The following is a 16532-nucleotide window of genomic DNA, read 5'->3' on the forward strand; positions in this document are numbered from 1 at the left end:
ATAATGCTAGGAATATGTTTGTTAAAAACGTATTGATATACATATTAACATTATGCTAGGAGCAGTTGGTATACAATGGATTTTTATTAATGGATTTTACTCACTTTTTGTAAGCTACGCGTACAATCTAGGCAGTTTTCAATTACATTAGATTATGTTTACGAATTGTACCGAGATAAGGTCTTTCTAAACGACGTAATTGTTATACAGGTTAAACAGGCGTACTCCACGAAATGGTATCACATATCCTGGCTCCAAGTATGTGTGGGTACACAATGTTTGGAGTTAAGTAATTGAAAGTATAAACATCAGAGCGCTTGAGGTTCCCGATCCGTATCTGAGGCAGACTATCTCGACCCACTTGCTGGCAAATGGCCCGGAAGGAAGTGCTCTAGTCACAATCCCTGTTGAATTTGTTACCTTTTGGCCTCTGAAACACCACTTAGATATACCCACTATACTACCGTATGGTATTCTAAGTACATATGTATGTTGTACCAAGTTGTACCTACTTTGCACAACTTTAGCTAACGTACGGAATTTTAAATAGGTACAAATACGTGTTAGGTAGCTTAATTACACTCTTAATATAACAAAGTAATACAGATCCCATCAAAAACATTAGATGTAAAAAGGTGCAAGTCTCGCAACGCTTTTACTACAAAAAAGTTTTGAGATGTAATGTGAAACCAAGTCGGTTATTTTAATCAGTGCCAGGGGGTATTAAAACCGTATCAATAAGATATCTTTAATTTGTAATACGTATAATGACTTGGCCATCGCACGGCTGCATAATGACAAAGGATCATCGTCACCTATTAAAAATAATTCTAATTGAACATAACGCTAGCGCTAATTGCAGTTTGAGCATTACACATATTTACGAGTACGGTACGAGTAAAGCATTATGTGCGATTGCCAAGTCATTATATGTATTACAAATTAAAGATATCTTATTGATACGGTTTTAACAGCCCCTGGCACTAATTAAAATAACCGACTTGGTTTCACATTACATCTCAAAACTTTTATGTAGTAAAAGCGTTGCGAGACTTGCACCTTTTTACATGTAATGTTTTTGATGGGATCTCATCTCTTTTTGTAGGCAGTCCTTCTTTTCAGGTACTCATACCCATACTATGTATACACATATCATAACTAAACATATCTTCATTCATACTCACATCGTACATCGTAGTGTACCTTTACTTTACCTACTATTTGTAGGAACTGCAACAGTAACTTTGTAATATCATATATTTATATGGGATTACAAACTTACTTATGCAGTTCTTAGATCTTTAAAACGTGACTGATATTGCAATAATTTTTAGGTTTACCCTTTATGTGGCCATTAAACCCTAACTCTGTACCAAATTTCAGCTCTCTGAGTTTATGGGAAGTACCAATTCTATTCTGATGATCATGAGTGAATGAATGAGTGTCATAAATGCGAAACTTTGCTTTCGCTTAACTTCGGAACTAAATGACCTACAGACTTGAAATTTTGGATTTTAAGTATGTGATTATAGCTTACTGGATGACGAAATTTTCTGCGTTCTGGTCTTATCCAGAGGTTCTCAAATAGGGGCCTGAAAATGCGGCGAAATGGTTCCAGTAAAGGATGGTACGGCAGTGTTTGCTTCGCGCTCGACTTGGCGGGGGCACTGCCGTGCCCCCAGATATTTACCACTTGCTTTTCGGTGAAGGAAAACATCGTGAGGAAACCTGATACATCTGCGAAAAAATTTAAAGGTGAAGTCCCCAATGCGCAATTAAATTGGTAATTCAATATTGAAGACCGTTTTGGTTAATATGTGATACATATTTATGTTGGGGATATATTATAATAAGGGCTTACAAATTCGGGACAAATCTAAATTTAAATAAAAATACCAGTGCATTGCCTGTATAGGTATATTAGGTATGTACCGTCATTTGACTGGTCCAAAAATACTCCAACTTATACTGTGACCAAAACTATTAAAACTATACTCAAAACTGTTAGACGTAGCCCTTTTTTTAGGGTTCCGTACCCAAAGGGTAAAAACGGGACCCTATTACTAAGACTCCGCTGTCCGTCCGTCCGTCCGTCCGTCCATCCGTCCGTCCGTCCGTCCGTCCGTCTGTCACCAGGCTGTATCTCACGAATCGTGATAGCTAGACAGTTGAAATTTTCACAGATGATGTATTTCTGTTGCCGCTATAACAACAAATACTAAAAACAGAATAAAATAAAGACTTAAGTGGGGCTCACATACAACAAACGTGATTTTTGACCGAAGTTAAGCAACGTCGGGCGGGGTCAGTACTTGGATGGGTGACCGTTTTTTTGCTTGTTTTGTTGTATTTTTTGTTGATGGTGCGGAACCCTCCGTGCGCGAGTCCGACTCGCACTTGGCCGGTTTTAATTTAAAAGTTGTTCTTACAGTTCGAGCTACATTCAAACCGACTTTTAATAATCTTTAATAGAAAAAAACCGACTTCTCTAACTACTAGCCTAACCCACTTAACGGCGCTTATACAGAGTGACCAACTTAGAGGTATACAACTTTTTTTTGCCGCCATTTTATTTTGGCGGTAAATATGACAGTTATTGCATGAAAATTAGTTTGTGTAGATACGGCAGATTTATTATGGAGCGTTTTACGACGGAACAACGTGTTTTAATCATTAAAAACAATAGAAACATTAAAAATAACGTTTCCCGGTCGATTAATTTCGAGAAACGGTGACATTAACTGGCCCCCAAGATCGCCTGATTTAACAGCTCCTGACTTTTTTCTGTGGGGCTATCTAAAGGGACGTGTCTATGCTAATGGGCCAACGAACCTTCAGCAATTAAAACAAAATATTTGAAACACTGTCGCTGAGATAACGCCAGAAATGTGTGAAAAAGTGATGAAAAACGCGATGAAAAGGGTTCGCATCTGCCATGCTGCTAGAGGTGGACATTTGTCTGACATTATTTTCCATGTGTAATTGCTGACCCTACATATTATATTTAACAAGGAATACTTAATATTTTTTATGTTTTATAGAATAAATTTTCTAAAATAAAGTGTATACCTCTTATTTGGCCACAAAATCACAAAACGTGTACTAAGTATGCGTCGTTGAAGAATTCTGTTCTGATCATCATCAGCAGTTCCACTTAATTAAATGCCACAGTTTTTAATGTAAATGCTTGATTTTCTGATGAAAATATATAAAATTCTATACGTACGCCTTTAAGATTTGAGGAGTTCCCTCGATTCCTCATGGATCCCATGTTCAGGACTTGAGATTGACATAAATGTGCCTAAAACCTAACTTGCTTAACAAACATAACGAAAAGGACAAATCGCCAAATGCGAGCTATGCGTCGTTGAAGAGTTCCGTTATGATCGTCATCAGCGGTTCCACTTCATCAAATGCGACAGTTTTTAATGAAAATGCTTTCTGATGAAAATACATAAATCTCTATACGCATGCCTTTAAGATTGGAGTTCCCTCGATTCCTCGTGGATCCCATCATCAGAACTCGAGCTTGACAAAAATGTGGCTTAAAAACTTAACTTGCTTAACAAATATAACGAAGAGGACAAATCGTCAAACGTGTACTATGCGTCTTTGAAGAGTTCCGTTCTGATCATCATCAGCAGTTCCACTTCATCAAATGTCACTTTTTTTAATGTATACTTATGCTTGATTTGTTGATAAAAACACAAAAATCACTATATGTATGCCTTTAATATTTGAGGATTTCCCTCGATTCCTCATGGATCCCATCATCAGAACTGGGTTTTGACAAAAACGGGACCAATCTGTATGCATATACATACAATCAGTCTGACCGTCAGCAAGTGGTGAAAATGTCACTCAATGGCAGAAAATATGTTTCAGACACTGGTAATGTAAATTTGGGCATTCCTCAAGGGTCAGCAGCCGGTAATACACTGTTTTTATTATTTGTGAACGACTTACCCTCTGCAATCACAAATGGGCTATCTGTGTTATTTGCAGATGACACAACTGTTGTCGTGAGTGCAAAAACACACGCGCAGTTAGCCGAGGGAATACATGATGCGTGTGACCAGCTACAAACATGGTTTTCATCAAATGGCCTACTGTTAAATATAGTGAAATCCAATGTGATGATGTTCTCGGGTCGCAGTATCACAGTGCCTCCATGTATTAGTAACGGTCCAATGCCATTATGCAATGAAACAAAATTTCTGGGTTTCATACTTGACTCGAATCTCAACTGGAAGTGCCATGTCGATCAGCTTTGTAATAGGTTGAGCAGTTCTATATTTGCTTTAAAAAAGCTACAGCCTCTGATATCAAGGAAGTCACTCAAAGCTGTATATTTTTCGCACTTTCACTCCTTGATGTCATACGGTACACTGATTTGGGGAAATTCCACAGATGCCACGAGAGTTTTAATTCTCCAAAAACGTGCTATCCGTTTACTAGCTGGAGTTAAGCCAATGCACCACTGTAAGGAACTTTTTAAAAATAATGGTATAATGACACATTATTCCTTATACATGTTTCAAGTTCTGATGTTCGTGAGAGGGAACTTGTCCTTGTTCAAACGTGTCGAAGTCATGGGCAAACAAATCAGATCGACGGGAAGACTGCGAACAGTGCCGCGTCGCATGGCACTTTCATGTAAGAATCCGCGAGTAATAGGCCCAACTTATTACGAACGTCTACCCGCCGAATTAAGAACTGAAATATCTGACGAAGCATTTGAACGTCGACTGAGGAACTTTTTATTGAATAACCCATTGTATTCAGTGGACGAATATATGGAATTAAAATTGTAATAATTGTTTGAAATTGTATACCTACTTTGTTTATGTAAAATTGATTTTATTTGACATTCGTTCTGATTTATTATTCTTACCGCTCTTAGTATAAGTATGACGATCATTATGAGATACCTACTATATATATTTTGTTTGACATGTATTCCGTTATTTATTTACGTATTCTGAAATTTCTGAACTTATCTTATAAATTGTTAGTGTTAATAGTTTGTATTGTTTTTTGATTATCATTGTTGACATTTTATAATTATACGTTTGCATGCTACATTATTGACGACCATAATGTAAATTCATATAGATTAGCGTAAGAATAATTTATACTGTAATTTATCATTATGAAATAAATAAACTAAACTAAACTAAACTAATCAAAAAAATTTTTTTCAAAATCAGTCCAGTAATGACGGAGATATGGAGTAACAAACATAAAAAAAACATACAACCGAATTGATAACCTCCTCCTTTTAGATTTGGAAGTCGGTTAAAAGAAGGAGGAGATTCTGTATGACCAACTTGGTGGTTACAGTTTTTCAGTTTTCGTTGTGAGTACTTGACAAGTTTAACAGTTAACCGTTGATATGATAATTATGATTAGGGTTTGCACGACGGATCCGAAATATATGGGAAGATCTGCGGATAATTTCATTAATTTCATACATTCCGGATCCGGATTGCAAACCCTAAATATGTTGATACCAACTCTATCTATATTAGCAGTGTATTGAAGGAGAAAAATATACAGACATGAGGCGTAAACAGATCGCACGCAGTGGCGCCGTAAGGCTTACAGACATCTTAATCGTAGGGGGAAACAAACAATAACAAAGCAAAAAACATTTATCGGTTTGTCGTTAAACACGAGTGCCTCAAATATTTTTATCAAAAGTTAATACAACGTTAAACGGCATAACACGTCATTAGTTTAGATACACTCGTATCTCGCCAATGACTTTGTTTTTCTAACATCCTTTTTTAAGCCATATGAAGGTACTATTACGGATCATTTGCCGGCAAATGGCACTGAAGTAATGCCGACACTGGTTCTCTTCTTTATTTATGTGCTTTGTTTCAAGCTTTTTACATTTTAAATGTAAATCCTTATTTGTGTCCTTACACAATAACATATACCTACTTTAAGTAACTATACAATTCTGATGAGATCATTGTAACTGTTTGTAAGTGATTAGATTTGCATTACATTTAAGTAATCAAAATTACTTTCGAATTTCAGGTAGTATAGTTGTAGCCGAAGGGCCAGTTTACGGTGGCGGAGTGCCTCAGCCGCCGAGCCCACAGCCCGCATCCGGGCAGTACCTCACCCAGACTGTCTACGGGTTTCTGGACTTCACGACAACAATAGGCAATACTGTCATGGTCTTCTCGCCTCAGTCAGCTCCACCACCAGGTCAAAGAATTTTTCACAACCCTATGCTATTAGACTATAAATATTATTTTGGATATACATATTTTTGCTTATATGTACATACACGTGTCTTGAACACAATGCTTACTATTTCAACGAGTTAAACTGCCAATTACCACCAACCTACTGTTCACTTCAACGGAGAAAAGCTCAAGTACAACAAATGCCCCAAGTACCTAGGAGTCACCCTTGACAGATCCCTCACGTATCGGGAGCATCTCACCAAGCTATCACTTAAGCTTGCTTCGCGGAACAACATGATACACAGACTGTGTGGCACATCTTGGGGAGCATCCGCTTAGTGCCTGCGCACGACTAGCATCGCCTTAGTCTACTCAGCCGCAGAGTACTGTGCCCCCATGTGGTTGGAAAGCGCACACGTGGCGAAAGTGGACACTAAACTCAATGACACCATGCGATGCATCACCGGAACCATCAAGTCTACCCCCACATACTGGCTACCAATCCTGAGCCACATAGCCCCCTCTCATTTGCGTAGGAAGCGTGCATTAAGGAGGGAAACAGAGAAGATCATCTCAACTGGCTCACTACCCATTCATAGGGATTTCTGTAACCCACCTCACCAGCGTCTGAATTCCAGAAAACCCGCATATAGCCAGAACCTCTCAAGTTTCAATATTGCAGAGGCTTGGGAAAATGAATGGGCCGACACCAATGCAAACTCGAGAATCGCAAGCCCTACAAGTCGACTTCCAGGGTTTGACCTCCCAAGAAAACAATGGTGTCGGCTTAATAGACTTAGAACGGGTCACGGCCGATGCAACTACTTTTTGCACAAGTGGGGGTGGAGGGACTCAGCTCTGTGTGATTGCGGCGAAGAGGACCAGACTATGGAACATATTATCCAGCGCTGCCCCCTCCATTCATACCAAGGGCCACCAAAAGATCTGCTGCATGATCTCACACCCGACGCAGTTGTTTGGCTCAGCACCCTGAATGTTGACGTTTAAATTTTCGTTTTAATTTTTTTTTCTTTTGTATATTATTGTACAAAATTGCCTATTTTTTGTATTTATGCCATACGATTAAATAAATAAACTGCCAATTAATTTCGGTTCAATACTTGGCTGGGCGTATCAATGATTTAACGTAGAAAAATAATCAAATACCTTTAACTGCCTACATGAGAGATTTCTGTAAATAGTAAAAACTATCAAAAAAGTCGTTATTAAATCAAGTAATTAAATTAACAGTATTTTCTTTCATTTCAGAACCACCAAGCACCGAAAAATCTGTTCAAGAAAACATAATTGAAACTAAACCACCGCCGCCATCAGTTACAAGTGTAAAACCTGAAACTATCAAGCCAAGCAAAATAGCGGACAAAGACAAAACTAATAAGCCCACTGGTCCTCCTGCCGTTTCCAGCGCTGTATCTGTAGTTAGCTCGAAAAAAGAAGATAACGTACCTAACAGTCCAAAATCTGTCGCTAAAGAGCAGAAACAGATTATAACGAAAGTTGAAGTTGTAGCTGGTCCATCTAAAATAGTAGAAAGTGCAGCGTCAAAACCGGCTCCCCAAAACCCAAAAAATTCTCAGTCCAGCAATAAAAAGTCGAAACCTGACGCTTCTAAAAACAAACCTGTTACATTGAGTAGCAAAGTTGAAGTAAAACATGATTCGCCACAGTCCGCTGTATATAACTCAAAAGTGAGCAGCGTCGTTGAAATTAAATCTGATAACCCCGAGGAAGAACCGGCCGTTTTGATCACAAACAATAACATTGGTGAACCGGAATACGATTTCCTATCGCGCCAACCATCAGAGTTTGTCGAAGAAACATACAAGGTTATCAATTTAAGACCATCCAAGGTCCCCGGTCAAAAGCCAAAGCATGGTTCTAAACATAGAGTGCACCAGCCAGCTCCTCCTCCGGATGATGACGAGCATCCACTTGGCCTCGTAACCACTCTCGGAGGGACTATAGTAAAGGATGGAGTAACTACCGTACATGAGACTAGCGTTATTGGTACCTTTATATCTGGGAAATACGCCCAAGTCTTAAACAGCAACTCGAAAATATTACAATCGCCGGGTCATAGACCGAAAATTTCTCCAAGCCCAACGCACAGAATTTTGAAAACGGTCGGACCTTCAATACCTAAAAATCATAATAGACATAACTTAGAACCAACACCGTCAATCAGCGATGAAGAAACTAGTTTTGGTAAACCTCGAAGGCAAACATCTAATGGCAGTTCATTTAAAAACAGACATCGCCCTCAAAGCAATTCCGATAACGATAATCATGACACTTCTCCAGCACCAAGCAAAAAATTCAAAAACCGTAATTCATCGCACACCCAACGTGTTCAAAGGTAAGATAGCGACAACGGTTAAGAGTTTAAAAAACTGATCTGGGTACGTTTTTTTTGTAACGTTTTTTATTTTTTTTCGTAAAAAGAGCCTATTAATTAACACAATTATTAAACAAAATTTACTCAGTACGTGCAAAACACCCAAAACAAGTAAAACGTTTTCCGTTTTAGTACATGTTAATAGCTGTCTACATGCTAAGTTTCATCGAAATCTGTTCAGCCATTTTTGAATGATTATGTAACATTAGCAAACATATAAACTTTAACGTTGTATTTTTCTGTATTATTCTATTTTAAATTTTAATGTAAAAAACAATCACAAGCTACCTACTCGTAGGTACAAATATTGTTTAATACTGTTTTCTGAATAAATAGTCACATGTAATGAGGATTGTTTGTGGTTGAAAATTAAATAAAATACATAGGTACCTACTAAATTTTATTATTTTTGATTGATTTTAGTGAATCCGCCACTCCATCATTCTCAAACAGGAGAAAGAGCAGTCGTAACGCCGGCCATAAGACTATCGTTACACCTTCAAACAACGATAATCAATCGAGACGTGGATTTAAGCCTCGTGTGCAAGCTACACCAGTTGAACAAGTTACTCCAGTTGCATCCACCAGCGTCTACAAATTCAAACTTAATCGTACACCAGGTTCAGGGCGTTGGCAATACAAAACAAGCCCTAAACCTAAGGTTACAATCAGAAAAATGATCGGTGATGATGAACAAACGACACCCAACTCCAACCCACTCCTAGAGGACATCAATTCTAATGATTTATCACCTCAATCAAGAATCGACAATGATCTCGAGTTGCAAGGCTCTCAAAACGGCGCCAGTTCTTTGCTAGAAAACGATGCCGATGATAATTCCATAGAGAAACCTCCACCAGTAGAAACACTAAAGGTTGAAATATCAACTCCTGCTGACTTTAAAGATGTTTACTATGAAATTGCCACGATCAAGTCTCCCTACACTTTCCAGGTTGGTATGATAAATGTTGAAGAAAAGCGTTAATTAAGTTTCACATCATTTTGATACTTTTAGGCGTTAATTAAGTTTCACGTTATGTAGATACTTTTTAACATCTTCATTATATCTTTTTCTTTTCACAGGTTGGACGCGTTAAAAATACTCGTATTATCACCGTCACGTCTACGATTCAAAAACGTATCGAACCAACTGCAGTTATTAATGCACCAAGCTCTCTGAACGAACCTTTGACAGAAAATATACTGGCCACGGCATCTCCTTATGGAAAAGATCATAATTTAGATTCAAGCATAGCTACACTGCCTGCAATAACATTATCTTCTGATATGGAAACCCCTCCGCTAGAAACTGTAACAGAAACTTTTAGCACTACACAGCACATGCTAAAAACGCATATCTTACCAGTAGTAAAAGACGTCAATTTAACAAGCAGTCTAACGTTCATTCAAACCTACCAAATCACAAGATTTGTCACAGCAACTAAAACATTGCCACCGATGGACTACTTCCAATTCATACCCAGCAAAACTCTAAAGGAATTCAACAGTCGTCTCGATGAAGCTGGATCGGAACTACACTTAGAATTAGATTTCGGGGATAGTAATGAAGATGAGGAAGGAGTTCCGCGCAGAGTTTTCCCACCAGACCTAGATCTAGCAAATATTGGATCTGATTTCGATCTTACTGAAGTAGACAAATACAGGGTGCCAGATAACCACCTGAGATCAAAGAAGGCCCACGGTCAAAACAAGGGCAATCACGTGACGGAATCCCCAACGCCCCCCACACCAGCCTTAACTCCAGAACAAGCACAACAGCTGGCTCTATTGAGGCTACTCAACCCTGCAGCGGCTGCACAAATCCCTAACGTGGTAACCACTTCCAAACCGATCCTGACATACGAGACGATCTACGAGTCCCACGTGATTCCGTTCTTCGATGGCAAAAACACTGTCCACAGCACAATTTCCAGACCAGTAGCTACAGTTACGAAAACAGAGTACGAAATCGGCACCAGCAGTCTTCCCGCTCTACCCCTACAGCCACTTAACCCGTTATTCCCTCAACAGTTTTCAGTGACTTCGACGCCGGTTGTCTTGAACACAGAAGTGACAGCGACAGACAGCCAAATTTTGAAACTGACTTTCGGCGCGAAGACTGTGTACACAACGTTGTACACGACTAAAGTTGTGCCGACGGTGCTGACGTCGTACGTAACTTCCTCGCTGCCTGTCCAACCCAGCGCCGGCTACCAAGGATATTTCCCCGCACCATTTGCACCCTTTCCATACGTAGGATAAATACTTAAGTCTAAGTAAAGCTGTGTGTGATTTTGGACGTGTATAAATCATAGTGCAGAACTCTCAGTGCCAGTGATTATGATAACACGTAAGTTTTTTTTAAACTAAACTTTATGGGAGTGCGTCGTTGTTTGCAGTGCATGTGATAAACTATATTGCGAGTGGGTGAGCAGTAAACAGTGCAAAAGCAGCAGAATGTTGAGATTTATGGCCTTTGTGGGAACACGAAAACTTTAAAGTTGTATATTTTCTTGTAAAGTTTCCCAGCTTAGGGCGACGCTGCGTTCCTGCGCGTGTGGTAAAGGAATAATGTTTAGATTTTAGAAATAATACAGCAATGTGCTAAAATAATCATATGAATATATGGATGTCATTTTAGTTATTGCTTTGTAAATAATGGTATTTAATAATGAACTCATTGTACATAAACCATAAATATTTGTAATTAGATAGAATTACTAAAATTACTTTTATATGTAATTAAATCTAAACGTTTGTACTTTTGTATATTTTTGCGTGTAGAAATAATTAAATAAATTAAAATTGTATGTGTATTTTAATTATTGACTTACTTCATACAAATTTCAATAGTTAGGTACATTTGTTTTACAAGGGGCAAAGTTGTTGTTTAGCTCCTCTTGAACTACAAGCGTACCGAGTGGTTCGAAAAGTTGCTAGGGTTTCACGGCACGAAGGCTAGAGCAAAACGCAAAATTGTAGGATTTATATTGAATATTTACACATTTAGACGATGGGCAAATGCCGTGAAAAAATTATTAGATTATATTTTCAAGAGCAGACTTCAATCAAAACCTTAAAAGGTTTTTTATTAATGAAAACATGTATAATTTTCATTTATTTTCAGTAGGGATGTACCGGCTAGTCGGGAAAGCCGACAATCCGGCCTCATTTGTAGTCGGCGATTAGTCGGCGACTAGTCGGCAAAAATGGCCGTTTAGTCGGTTTACCTCTTAAACAAACTTTAGTACCGAGTGAAACACAAAATCGATCGAAATGTCCCCTTAAAAAATCACATCTTATTCACAAAGGGCCGACTTTTATTTCGACCGCTCGGTTTCGTGTATCTCGTTCAATAATATCTCCACTACTATGCATTTAAATTCATCTACTTAATACAATTGAAAACGAATGATCACTGTAAAATTATTTGACTGTACCTACTTCAAACAAAAATACCTACTTAAAAATGATACAGTATTAATTGAACATATTTATACCCTTATATGACCTCACGTATCCTTCATTAATACTGACGACAGTAATGAACATATCGCCTTTTGTATATCCCGACCAGATATTGCACGATCTACAAAGCAATACATAATACACGATAAAACAAATTGTGTGCAATGTCTACTGGTATCAAATTTACTCCACCGTATAATATTTCAAAAGCCGAGAGCTTGGTTTATTTCCCATGATATCTTAATTAAAGTCGTTTCATGCAACGCGGGGCGCCGAAAGAAACAATGGGGCCTGGAAATATGAAACTGAGATTAATGTAAGCTGTTTTATAAACTTAATAAGCTCGACTCTGATTTTTAGTTCAACTTAACTAAGCTAATATGTACGGTTTCTAAAGTGGATTTTGTTTATTAAGCAGCCAGAAGCCAAAGTAACTTTACACTACTTCTAGTAGGAGAGCCCAAGAGGGGATTTTTGTGTTTACTCGAGCGCGTCAGATTAAGATATGAGTGATATCTTGCTACCCCGTGTAGTAGTCTACCTTTACCCCTTTTAGCCATCTATGTTGAGCCCTTCGTTGGTGGGGGGTTGGTGGGGAGTTGATGGGGTGTTCAACAAATTGTTAAGCAGATTGTGGATTTGGTCATATTAGTCCAAATTAACGCTATAATTGTGCTATTACTAAATCTGATAATTATTTGCACGCATTTCCTTAATCTGACGGTTACAATGTAAAAATTAGGCGTCAAACTTGTGTTCGTCAGATTAAGGAAATGCCTACAAATAAGTATTATATTACGACCAAACTCACAAACTGCTTAACAATTTTTTAACCCTCCACCAACCTCCCGAAATTAAAAAAAAATTGTAGACGCTTTCCGGCTCGCTGGAGAATAAAACTTTATATAAATTTTTTTTCTTCTTATCATCTAATATTTCGATTCCAATACATCTGTACGACGCTCAAGTATAATACTTACTTATTATCGAGTATTATACTTACTTGAGTCGAGTAAGTACAAGCATCGTCGACTCCCCAACTATTCTACCTCTGCTATCAACTAAACATTAAACTTTTAATTTTATAAACTATGCACGTAGCGAGTCAAGTATTAAGCCATAAACCAGTAGCTGGGTCAAACAAAACTGTGTTTGCGTATTTCCTGTAGACATACCCAAAATGTAAGGGCTATAAAAGTTAATTTTCTTATTTAACCCTTATCCACATAAAAAGGTTTGAATAACATCCTTTCGTTTGAATAAGTATGATAATGATTTTTCATACTTCAAAAATATCTAGCGCCTTGACAAATAAAGGTTTGTTACTACCTTGGCCGCTCGCTCCGATAATCTGATGGCGACTGTATGCATTAGAAAAGTTTGTTTAGTAAGTACGACGGTTTTTTTTTACAATTTTTATGGTATATATTTACTGGGCTATTATATTCGTTCCTTGTTTCACAAGCTTACAAAAAATATCAGGTTGTGTAATATTTAGACCGCAGTGATTTTGTTATCAGCGCTCGTTTGAACGGCATCGCGTCTGGCAACACAAAGGCTGTCATCGACAGCACAGCGATAGTGGTAGAGACAAGGGCTCCATACAGACCTCTGAAACACGATCAAACAAACGCTACCTTCCTGTAAACTCTCCATCTTGCGTCGCTTTTGTTTTTATTTACATTGCCTTTCAGTTACCATTCGTTAATAGGCTTGGCCGGTTTTCAGTTTTGCTTAAAATTAATTTTGTATTAAGCTAAAACGACTACTAACGGTACCAAATGCTTAGAAAAAGGAAAAGTGGAAAGAAAATCCCTACGCAACGTCAGCTAAGGTAGACGAGACTAGGTACATCTCTCGTCGAAGACCGCGACAGATGAATGTAAAACTAACCGTAGGTACTGGCTATAAAGTCAGGAAAAAACGGTAACGGTAACGGTAACGGTAACGGTAAAGGGAAGCGGTGGGCGCCGAGTGGATATGACGTCCGACTTTCAATCTGGAGGTGGCGGTTTCAAATCCTAGCTCGTACCAATGAGTTTTTCGGAACTTATGTACGAAATATCAATTGATATTTACCGCTAGCTTTTCGGTGAAGGAAAACATCGTGAGGAAACCTGCATACATCTGCGAAGAAATTCAAAGGTGTATGTGAAGTCCCCAATCCGCATTGGGCTAGCGTGGGGACTACAGCCCAAGCCCTCTCGCGCATGAGAGGAGGTCTGTGCCCAGCAGTGGGACGTATATAGGCTCACATTATATATTATTTTATTATATAAAAGGTACACAATACTTAAAATAAATATACATTTGTTATACATTATTCAGCAACGCGGTAATTCGCTTGGCATATACATACATTAATTTCCCTCTTGTCCACGCATAAATTCCGCAACCAAATCAGAAATTAGCATATCCGTATGTCGAATTCACCTGAGACTTAATAATTATCAAACCTTGATTGGTATGGCCCATACCGTACGGGATAGAGCACATATTAGTCGTTTTCGAATAAATATAGGTACAAAATGGCATTGTCAGTGGTTCTCATAACTTAAAATCATCTAAAACTCCATCGATGAACCGCTGCCAAAAGTACCGGACGCCCGGATCTAGTAATAAGTACCTATAGAAAATTAACTATACATGGTCTCGTTGCTCTCAAAATCTTTTCCCGGAATAACTCTTCGTTGTATAATAATACGACATCATAATCTTCCTAACGTCACACTAACGTCATTGGCAAAGTAAAATCGAGTTTTTAGAATTCTATCATTTATCAATACATAATCCAGACACTTTTAGCTCTATGAATTAAGGTACTGAATTCTCTGAACACTCAATGGTATTGGTATCATCGACAAATACCTGATATATTCCTTTGCTACACTCCAATCTCGACGTAAATTGAAGTGAGCCTTTTACCGATAACTCTGTTATGATTTGAATCGTAGGCATAGACTTGAAAATTTTAAAATTTCCGAAGTTTAAACCCTTATTTTACTATATCACATATGCAATAGCGGCTTAGGTATTAAGTTATTAACACGTTAGCTGCTCACCATACTTCACCCAAAGTGTTGCACCCACGCCCCATACTTTAAAGTGATCCCACCCGTAACGCTCACAGCATCGGACTATGGCTGGTTTTAGTGTCACGCGGACCGTCCGTGCGGATCGCTCCGCACCGGACCAATATGTATTCACTTCAGGGAGCGTTTTAGAGTGGTCCGCGCAGACAGCTTTCTCATACAATTTGACGGTGCGGAGCGATCCGCACGGACGGTCCGCGTGACACTAAAATCAGCCTATTACTGAGGTTGATAAAGAGGTAATGATGGTGATGCTCATGGCCACATAGAGAAGATTACGTGACCCCACTGGCGATGCTTATAGCCACACAGACCGGTGATGATCATGGCAGCCAAGGTGTTAAGAGCCCATCAACGTGCACACTAGCGCCACTGCTAAATAATCGTGATAATTTCAATTTAACGAAAGATATTTAAAAAAAGGGGGCCGCTACGTACTGTATCTTGTATTAAAGTACCTTTTGAATACATCAAACTCTTAAACAGGCAACACGATCAGCAGGTTGCGGTTAGCGTGCCAGTAACCCTGTGTACGACGATGCTTAAGTTAGTGATGGTAAGGCCTAGTTGAGCGCGAATATGTTGTTTCCGGATATGGACCATTTGTAAATATTTAAATGAACTAGGATTTTGTTAATTTTGTATTAAGCAGAAACGTCTGCGAACGATGCTATAAGCTTCGAAATAAATTAAAAGTGGAAAAATTCACTGTCTTGGGTGGGACTTGAACCCACGACCACTGGATCACTAGTACAGTGCTCTGCCATCTGAGCTACCAAGACCGTGCCCAATTCAGCGAATATTTCCACCATATATGAGCCCTGAAATTAATTTTGGATTATGCAGAAATGTCTGCGAACGATGCTATTAAGCTTCGAAATAAATTAAAAGTGGAAAAATTCACTGTCTTGGGTGGGACATGAACCCACGACCACTGGATCACTAATTAATTTAATATGGGATAGCACATCGTTACTGGTGAATTTCCAATATGATTTGGAACTCTGGTAGCCGTTTAAGAAGTGTAGGACTCTTACGGTAGATGTCGCTATGAGCCTCCCTAGGGCTCATAATATGGTGGAAATATTCGCTGAATTAGGTACGGTCTGGGTAGCTCAGATGGCAGAGCACTGTACTAGTGATCCAGTGGTCGTGGGTTCAAGTCCCACCCAAGACAGTGAATTTTTCCACTTTTAATTTATTTCGAAGCTTAACTATTTTGTTTCATTTGTCCTACAAATAGCTCTACAAAAGTGTCAAACCAACTAACTGAACACATCAAAACAGCGAAGGTATTGTATCCCAATGATAAGATTGATAAGTATCCAATACAGACCAATTGTTTTAAAATTA

At 38.5% G+C, this 16532-nt stretch overlaps 1 protein-coding gene and 1 long non-coding RNA gene across 2 annotated transcripts in view; one reads left to right on the forward strand and one right to left on the reverse strand.

Annotated features, from left to right (window-relative positions):
• LOC134662750 (uncharacterized) overlaps nt 1-10978 on the forward strand; it is a 64307-nt gene extending 53329 nt beyond the window's left edge. The window contains exons 3-6 of the mRNA XM_063519034.1: nt 6049-6222; nt 7473-8580; nt 9043-9571; nt 9703-10978. Coding sequence (XP_063375104.1) covers nt 6049-6222; nt 7473-8580; nt 9043-9571; nt 9703-10881 — 2990 coding nt within the window. The 3' untranslated portion in view covers nt 10882-10978. The remainder of the gene's footprint in view (nt 1-6048; nt 6223-7472; nt 8581-9042; nt 9572-9702) is intronic.
• Nucleotides 1-16532, reverse strand: part of LOC134662858 (uncharacterized) — a 310694-nt gene that overhangs the window by 46118 nt on the left and 248044 nt on the right. The gene's annotated exons all lie outside the window — the stretch shown is intronic.

This window comes from Cydia amplana, chromosome 3, assembly GCF_948474715.1.
Source record: "Cydia amplana chromosome 3, ilCydAmpl1.1, whole genome shotgun sequence".
Lineage (NCBI taxonomy): Eukaryota > Metazoa > Arthropoda > Insecta > Lepidoptera > Tortricidae > Cydia > Cydia amplana.